General features: G+C 38.8%; 1 protein-coding gene across 3 annotated transcripts; it reads left to right on the top strand.

Moving 5' to 3' along the window:
* The first annotated feature begins 508 nt into the window (after positions 1 to 508).
* LOC146380702 (uncharacterized) lies at positions 509 to 8,723 on the top strand. 3 transcript variants are annotated; one of them, XM_084940111.1, is made up of 4 exons: positions 509 to 781; positions 2,236 to 2,341; positions 5,219 to 5,899; positions 6,202 to 8,723. In XM_084940111.1, exons 2-4 carry the CDS (start codon positions 2,324 to 2,326, stop codon positions 6,865 to 6,867), a joined length of 1,365 nt encoding a protein of 454 aa, XP_084796237.1. In that variant the 5' UTR covers positions 509 to 781; positions 2,236 to 2,323; the 3' UTR covers positions 6,868 to 8,723. The 3 variants fall into 3 exon arrangements, with proteins under 3 accessions (XP_084796237.1, XP_084796238.1, XP_084796236.1); XM_084940112.1 differs by lacking the exon at positions 509 to 781 and having other exon boundaries at positions 1,734 to 2,341; positions 6,205 to 8,723; XM_084940110.1 differs by lacking the exon at positions 509 to 781 and having other exon boundaries at positions 1,734 to 2,341.
* Positions 8,724 to 9,604: the final 881 nt, after the last annotated feature.

Here is a 9,604-nt window from a genome sequence, read left to right as displayed (position 1 = left end):
GTGCTGAAAAGATTATACCAAACAAGGCGAGATAAACTGTTTTTAAAGATAATATAGAGGTAAAATCAAAAGTAGTCAAAAACGGCAAATTATACCCTGGACCCCAGAGGGTTCAGCAATTACTTTGGTGTTCCTCCACAGAAATGTCAGAAGTAGTCTGAACTGCAAAAGAAGCACATATTCTCGGAAAAGTGGTTGCAGGAGGTGAGCTGGCTTCAAACAAATGATTTTCATGGCATATTCTGCACCACATCTCTGGGCGATCAAAGAGAAGAGGAAACTATATTACACTGTGAGAAGGCGACTGATCCAAAACATAAACATAAAACTGAAACTGGATCTTATTGTTTTACTGCAAAAGTACTCAAGAAGTGAAGGTTATTCGGGCCTTATTCCAGTTTTTAAAACACAGTAAATTGTTTGTGTGCATTTGAGGGTCGACGTGCTAGTTCACACTCCACACCAGTTGGTGGCGGTAATGCACAATTTTATTGTTTGACAACCGCCAATAAACGATGTAAAGAAGACGAAGCGCCTTCCGGGATGACAGACGGAGCTATTTTCTCATCTAAAGCGAAGAAAATAGTGAATTTGGATGATAAAACAAACTAAACCACCGTTTGGATCGATATCTGCATCGATCTGCCCACCCTTGTCTCCTGGATCGTAGCTGAGATCAGCGTGAACCACGTGGGTCTCTGCTCCCTGATCTGTTTCCTGTGTTTGGAAAGAGTTCCAGCTTCATCGCGGAGTTTCTCTCGGTTTGTGGGCTCATCTAAAGGTAAGCACCGAGCTAACTTTACGGTGAGTTCAGTTCATGTTGAGTTTAGCTCCTGAATGAGGTCTTCTGCTGCTCTCCTCGGTGTCTGTTCACAGTTTATTGTGAACACGTTGAGAGAAGAGTGAGAGAGTGTTTGGAGAAAAACACCAACTAATCATTAGCTCAGCATGCTGGGAGAAGTTGGAGCAGAAAAGTCTTTTCATTGTCCCTGCAGCTGTTTTTCTGCCTGCACCAAACCTCTACAGCCTCATTTCTATTTGAAGTGATAACAGGAAATGGATGAGAGCGATCTGCTGCAGTATCAGGGTCACAATAAACTTTATTGTCCAGCTGCTGTGGATGAACACATGAGAGGAAGTGAACTCCTACAAAGTCTCATTTTAATGAGTCTGGCTGCTGTAAAGTGATGCACAGGAAGATGTTAACAAAAACTAATGAAACAGAGATGAAAGTAAACAGTGTTCATATTTGAAAGCACAGAGAATAAAAATATATTGTGGTGGTTAATGTGCAGGAGAGTGTGAAGAATGTAATAATGTCTTCCTGTGTCAAACACAGCTGCAGTCAAAGCAGGAAAGAAAGCACTGAAACCACTGATCAAAGCTCATTAATCAAAGACCGCTGATCAATGGCCATGAGTACCATTCACAGAGAGTTGGGGAGTCGCTGCAAGTGATCAGTGGTTGTTGATCAATGTTCATGAGAATTTGCATATTAATGCTCAATAACTGACCTCCCAGCCCATTGTTCCTTCAGTGGTTCTAGTTTCAGTCATTATGCAAATGCACTGTTGAAGATTGGGGAAAGCTGCAGTCAGCTGAGACTGAAGAAGTCACTTGGATGAGTGACGAAATGTTTCTCCCACAAAAAGCTACGTCCAGATGAACAGAATCAAAGTTTGGGGAATGGTGGAGGTGGTGGGACTGGGGAGCTGAAGGAGTTGAAAGTGTGGGGTGGGGGAGTAACAGGTCTGTCCCTGTTTGTGGAAACCACAGGAGGAGCTGTTCAGGCTGTTGCTGGGTGTGAATTGTTGATGGAGTCTTTAAACTTGTAGTTGCTGTTTTCCAGACTGAAGCAGAGTCGTTAGCTGAAAACTGGTTTTAGAGGTTCATTCAGGACACCTTCTCAGGCTCTTACAGCCTTACCTGTATCATAACAAAGTGTATAAACCCCAATCCACCTTTAACATGGTCCTTCTCCCAAACCTTCAAATAGGACTTTCTGGCCCTGTCATAGTAAAGGGCTGCTTAGAATATTAGAGCCAATGTCACAAAGTTCCTCCTGAAGTATAAGTGAGTGAGAGAGTTTCCTCACTTTGCAGCACAACACGTCTCACAAGATTTCTACAAGCAATCAGAGTGAAATTTGTACTTTGTGTTGTCAGATGAACATATGAGACACTTTGACTCTTCAGTGCAGTGTGGAGCCTAACAAAGATCTGTTTTGTGTCCCAGCTGATCAGCAGGAGGAGAAGAGTCTGACGGAGCAGCAGAGGAACATTTTCAGCCATCTGGACTCAGCTGAGTCACTACAGAGGAAACAATGAGCTCAACACAGAAGGTGAGGAAAATATCACAGTTTCACCAAATAATCAGTCACGTCTCAAACTCTCATACTCCCAACCTGTTATATGACTGTTTTGTATATTATTGTATACTACGTATTTTTAAATTATGTTTACAAACACTAAGAAGTCACAAGCAATTATCCTTCTTTATTATTAGTAGTAGTGTTATCAATTCAGTTTTCAATTCAATTTTATTTATAAAGCGCCAAATCAGAAAAGTAGTCGCCTCAAGGTGCTTTATATTTTATATTTGTTATTAAAGACATGACGTGGAAGTACATTATTATCATTACTATTATCATTATTATTATTATTGTTGTTGTTGTTGTTGTTGTTATTGTCATTTGAGCTCTGTAGTGTGGGCAATTATAACGAAGCTCTTCATCATAATTTGTAGATTAATTTCTGTTGAGAGCTCCAGTAGATTATCTTAAAGTACAGGCTGTGATCAGCTGACCTGCTGCTCTCTGTGGATGTACACAACTGAATTCAACCAGATGTCAGCAGATGTTTCATGAGCTGTCCTGGCTGATTTGCATCCTCTACACTGACAGTACACTGTCTTTATATTAGACACTATACTGTTGGTATGAAGGTGGAACTCAGTGAATGAATGTCAGCATCATGAGCTTCAGTTTAAATGAATCTCTGCTACACTTGATGTAATCTAACTCTGACATGAGCACCACAGTCACTGTGCACCAGTCACACACTGTTCTTTACTTTAAATCCATCACAGTTCAGCAAACTAACCTGTTTATCCTGCACTAACCTGCAGAGGATCTTCATGCAGTCTTTAAATAACACAGTTAATCTGCCTCAGATTGTTTTGCAGCATTTTTCACAACCTGAAAAAACATAATGTCACATGTACAGACCCAATATCTGATTTCAACACATGAGGACTTACAGTGGCTTGCAAAAGTATTCGACCCCCTTGAACTTTTCCACATTTTGTCACATTACAGCCACAAACATGAATCAATTTCATTGGAATACCACGTGAAAGACCAATACAAAGTGGTGTACACCTTAGAAGTGGAACGAAAATCATACATGATTCTAAACATTTTTTACAAAGAAAATCATCTGTTTTGTAAATTAAGGAGTTAAAAATAAAGATGTTTTTTTTTTTAATGTAGTCAGTATGTTTTATTAAAAAAAAATCCCTCGGGTTACAATCAGACTCTGACATTTTCCTTCACTGATCCAAGCTAGTAACTGTTACATTGGATTTATTATCATTGAAAAAATGAGAAAATTATAGAAATATCTAATTGGAAGCAACAACAGGAAATATAAAAATAAGTATAGAGCTGGTAAACATTCATTACTTTTCTGAGTGTGTTAGCATGCTAGTATTAATATTTGTGTACAGCAGAAGGAATGGGCATGATTTTAGAGTGTTTGAACTAGAGATGGCACGATACCACTTTTCTATGTCCGATACCAATACCGATATCATAAATTTGGATATCCACCGATACCGATATGAACCCGATATAGTGTTTTTTAATCAATACAACTGTTTTTTTTTTTTATATCTTGCTGCATTTTGTATAAGTTCATACTCAAGTTAAAAAAATAAATAAATAAAAATTATAGTTTCGCAATACTGATCAATCTAATAAACTTAAACCTACACCATCCTCCCTATTCTGGTATTTTAAAGAGTACTTAGTGTAAATGTTAAGCAACCTAACTAATAGGCTTCCAACTCCCAGCAAAAAAAAAAAAAAAGGGAACCACCCCTCACGCTCCACCTCATGATGCTTAATCGACATAATCAACCTTAATTTGACGCAGTGTGGGAAAAAAAATGCACAGAAATAAATTATTTTTCAAGAAATATTAAATAGATTCAACATCTTTCTTCAACAGAATTGCAGAATTCACAGATGGTACCTTCCCAAAGGAAAAAGTAGTATAGCTTACTAGGGTATATTAGACTTAATAGTTACTATATACAATAATGGACTTCTATTCATTTTACATCAAATTAAAACTTTGGGTGTAAGATTCGGATAATTATTTATTAAAAGCTAGACATTTTAAATGAGAATAAGAAAGAAAAGTATGTCTTTGTGCCCCCTTTTCCCTGTTAATGCCCAATCGGCCCCCTGGCTAAACTTTGCTAGATCCGCCCCTGCACAGTTACCAGCTGCTGTTGTTCAGCCGCTGGTTTCCTCTTTCTGGTGCAATGTGGGCCAAAAACAAACAAGAGAGCCGATCAGCTGATCATTAATCAGTTTCATGATTGAAGTAGCAGCAGGAGAGAGAGAGAGAGGCAGTCGCTCAATATATTGGTTATTAAGCTTAACGCTGGAATGCTTTACAAACATTCAGAGATGAACTTACACACTTGCTTTACTTCTCTCTGGGAAAACTTCCTTGGAGATGAAATGCCGGGTTGTTAGCGAAGCTCCAAATGCTCAACCAGACCATCGACAGGTCTCGCACGCCACAGCCGCTCTATCACGTGATGCATACTGCTCCGACGTGCTAACGTTATGAGGCGAGTTACGGCGTGTCGCAAGTTTTGTGAGGTGCTTTCGTGATATTTAATGGATCGGATTACATTTTTTATTTCTCTCCGATATCCGATCCAGTAATTTAGGTCAGTATTGGACCAATACGTAATATCGGATCAGTCCATCTCTAGTTTGAACAGTCATGAATTATTTTTAACACCAGGTTGGATGTAATGTGTTAGAACTACCAGTAGGTGGGGATAAGAGACCTTTAAGGTGTTTGGTGCCACACTCCACCTTCAGGTTTAAAACTAGTGTTAATGGAGGGAGTTTGAAGGTTGAGTTTGTTCCACGACTGCATTTCACTCACTGCCTCTGTTTGTATCTCTGTCACTGCAGGACCAACATGGAGCGAGAAGTCAGCGCTCTCAGGAGGCCGACAAACCTCACAGAAGAGAGAGAGAGAAAACATACACCTGTGACGAGTGTGGGAAGGATTTTAGGCACAATGGAAGCTTAAAAAGACACCAGCTCATTCACAGTGGAGTTAAAGCGCATACTTGTGATAAGTGTGGGAAGAATTTTGCTTTGAAGGATAAACTAAAACAGCATCAGGTCATCCACACTGGAGTTAAACCGTTCAGTTGTGACTTGTGTGGAAAGTCTTTTTCCTGGGAGAATGGCCTAAAAAAACACCAGGTCATCCACAGTGGAGTTAAAGCGTACAGCTGTGATCAGTGTGGCAGAGCTTTTACTCAAAGTAGCAGCTTACAGAGGCATCTAGTTACCCACTCTGGAATTAAGGCATACAGCTGTGACATTTGTGGAAAAACTTTCAGCCACATAGGGAGCAGAAATACACACCTACGCATTCACACCGGACATGATGTGTACTGCTGTGAACAGTGTGGCAAACACTTTGCTAAACACACAGACTTACAACGCCACATGTTTACCCACACTGAGGAGAGACCTTATAAATGTGACCTGTGTGAGAAGACTTTTAAATCTCCACATTACCTGAGACTACACCAACAGATCCACTCCAGAAAGAGACTCTACAAGTGCAGTTACTGTGAGGTATGTATTTATATTTTTATCTTAACAACTCTGCTCATTAAACTGTGTTAGCATGTTAGCAATTCTACTGCATGGAAAAGCAGAACTGATTGATTATTCAGATTTTCATTTCAGTTATGATTTTAGTATTAATGTAGTATTATGGTGGTAGTATTGTAGTTATTGCAGCCCAGTAAACTGAGTGTGTTAACTGAAACAGTAAAATGTAACTAGACGTCTGCAGAGATGCTCTTTATTTCAGGTGACGTTCAGGATAAAAATGTTGAAGGACTGACTTACACTGTCCTTGTGTCTTTGTTTAGAAGCAGAGAGACACAGATGGATCCAGTTCTCAACCCTGTCATCACTGTGGGAAAGAGTTTCATTGTGACCTTTGTGGAAAAACTTTCAGTCGACGATGCGCCCTAAAAAGACATCAACGTAGACACACTGGAGAAGAACTGAAATACTGCAAAGAATGTGGGAGAAGCTTCCCTACATCACATCACTTAAAAGAACATGAACTGATTCACAGTGGGGTTAAAAAGCACCTCTGTGATCAGTGTGGGTCATCCTTCATTACTGCAGGTCAGCTTAAAAAACACAAACGTGTCCACACAGGAGAGAAACCATACAAGTGCAGACACTGTGACAAAAGCTTCACACATTCAGGTAATCGTAACAATCATGAACGTACACACATGGAAGGAAACTACAGCTGTGACCAGTGTGACAAGAGCTTCAGGAATCTCAGATTATACTCTGAACACAAACGATCCCACGTTACTAATAAACTGTTTCACTGTTACCAATGTGCCAAAACATTCAATTCATTGTCTGCTCTGTGCAAACATCAACGTGATCACTCAGGGCTGAAATCACTCCCATCACAGGATCACAGTGACTCTGAACAGACAGAAAGATCCTCTTCTAGTTTGAGGGTCAAACTTAAAACCCTTGAGATCAGGCTCCACAGAGTTCAGATGTAAAAATCTGATGAGACAGCTGTGAACAAAAATGTTCCTCTAGTAACATTTTAACCCTCAGGGGTCACCGGCATGTCAAAATCACATGACCAATTTAAAAGCAAGAAGATGCAGTAACCCAGAGTCTCCATTTCAACTTGAGTCGAAAGTGTGGACTTCAAACTATGTACCAGTTTTTAAATTGTGTTGACAGGCCACGTAAAACCAGATTTGTGATTTAAAAAAAAATACACGCAATTTAAAAAAAAAGAAATAAAACAGCATTGTATTTAGAGCACGAAGAAAGGGTATAAGCGGCATGTTCTAAGGAAGGCACTAGCAAACACTCTCCACTTGCAGGCAAAGAAATGAATAAATAAAAAGAACGCCCCTTCCCTATTTGTGTTAAAGTGTACCACGTCAAACAATAAAAAACTATATGGCAACATGTGGCATTTGGTTGTTTAGGAAGATGGGGAAGTTTTAGGAGTGACGCCAGCAGTGTTGGTCAAGTTACTTGAAAAAAGTAATCAGTAACTAATTACTGATTACTTCCCAAAAAAAGTAATCCTGTTACATTACTGATTACTTATTTTCAAAAGTAATTAATTACTTAGTTACTTTTTAACAACACAATTTACAACCTGAATAGGTAATAAAGCGATAGATCTTTCAGCCCAATTCTACTTTTTCTACATAATCCATCATTCAACATGTAATCAAATGAAAAAGTCTCTTTTTAAAACTTTTTTTATTAGTTTTAATCTTTTAACTTTATGCATCAAGCAAAAATTTAATTATATGCAACATTCTCTGACTGGAAGAAATTTGGTTCAAACCTATTTTCTGCACATTCCAGCACATAAAATAAAATACTTTTTTGTGTTTACACTCAGTCTTTCAAATAGATGCAAGTAAAACACAGCAGAAAATAAATAAAATCAAAGACTAGCGGTCCTGTTGCTCTATTTTCACCTGTAAAGCAGGAGTAGGGTAGGCGGAGGTTTACCCTGGTGCAGGTGTGCCGCAGCGGTCAGTTGAAGAATCCGTGAGTTTCTCTGTGAATTTCTCATTACGTGGTAGCGCACTCGGTGCTTGCTTGGAAGTTTAGGGGTTTTTTCGCTGTAAAAGAAGTTTTCTTCCCACGCACAACGGACGCTAATGTTTTTGTCACTTTTTATGGAATCAAACTCAAAGTAAGGTCAGTACTTCCACGCTTTAAACGCTGCATGCTCATACTCTCTCCCGCACTGGATATATTATCTATTGTTGATCTGCACACAGCTGTTGTCACGAACGTTGCACTCGCTTACGTCACTGTCATGAGACATTCTCACAAAAAAAATCACGGTTTTAGTAACGCAGTAACGGAGCGTTCCTACGGGAAAGTAACAGTAATCTAATTACCATTTTTGCAATAGTAATCCCTTACTTTACTCGTTACTTGAAAAAAGTAATCGGATAACAGTAACGCGTACTGTAACGCATTACTGCTCATCTCTGGATGCCAGTGAGATGGAGAGAGTGAGCAAAAGAAAGAGAACAAGTTTTGAGATGTGAGACATTTGCTACGGTTACCATGTTTGCAGTGTGTAGTTGGTGTGTAGTGTAGTCCAAAGGTTTGTTTTGTGTGTCAGAAGAATGAGGCAACTGCTGAATGCAAAAAAGCCACCAATGGCAGTGTTGTGGACTTTTTATGACATATATACCTGTATACACTGGACTTACACTGACATGCATACACTATTGTTACATTGAAATTGTTAAATGTTGTCATTGTTTTACTTACATTTGCAAACCTTGTCTTAACCTGTATGTTTAGAGACGAGAGTTAATTAAACTTACTGAATGTGCACCTGGGACTCTTTCTCTCTGCTCATCTTTATTGCCTCATGTTGTGTCCAGTGTTTCCAAAGTCTATCTGGTAAACAAACCTGGGCTTTCTCACCTCAGCTGCCAGAAGGTGAGAAAACTGGATCTCCACATTGTTGAGGGAATAATAGAATAGAATTCAACTTTATTGTCACTGCACAAGTACAAGTCAACGAAATGCAGTTTGCATCCATCCAGAAGTGCTTTAGCCATGATATAGATATATTACAAATATATATTAGCAATAATGTAGATACATAAATATATTACAGAAATGGGTCTGTTATAGGTATGAGGGTACAAAATATGGGTCTATTTTGGGTATGTTATAATGTTCACGGTATGAAGGTATGTTATGAATATGCTATAACTATAGGTATGTACAGGCTGTAGTGGTGTACAAGCTGTGAACAGGATATAAATATGAGAACTATACAGAAATATGAAATAAAAAAAACTATACAGAAATATGAACTATGCAAGTTATAAACAGTTGTAGAATTAAAATTATCGTATTATACAGAATGATTATTTATACAGAATTATACAGTAGTGCAGTTAAGATAAGTGAAATATGTGGATAATTTCTACAGAGGCTATATAAAGTGCTAGTGGTTGTGAGTGGTGGTTCAGTCCATGTTATTCTTGTGTGTACAGTACAGTTGTCCATTGTTTTGTTTTTGTCCATTGTGTGTGTTTAGGTGGTTGTGTGTATTTTCAGTCCATGAGTTTAACGTGGGTCAGATGTCAGGAAGCAGAGTTCAGGAGTCAGGTGAATAAGGTTACCATGATGAGTCTGTGAAGGTTCTCAGTCATCCAGGTCATTGTCATCTAAGGAGCTTGGAAAGAAAAGCGTCTGGACTTCTTTAAGTTGTTTGAAGATGTTTCA

Source organism: Perissodus microlepis, chromosome 9 (genome assembly GCF_051167445.1).
Source record: "Perissodus microlepis isolate ML-2025 ecotype Zambia chromosome 9, ASM5116744v1, whole genome shotgun sequence".
Taxonomy (NCBI): domain Eukaryota; kingdom Metazoa; phylum Chordata; class Actinopteri; order Cichliformes; family Cichlidae; genus Perissodus; species Perissodus microlepis.
This window is presented reverse-complemented; position numbering and strand designations above follow the sequence as displayed.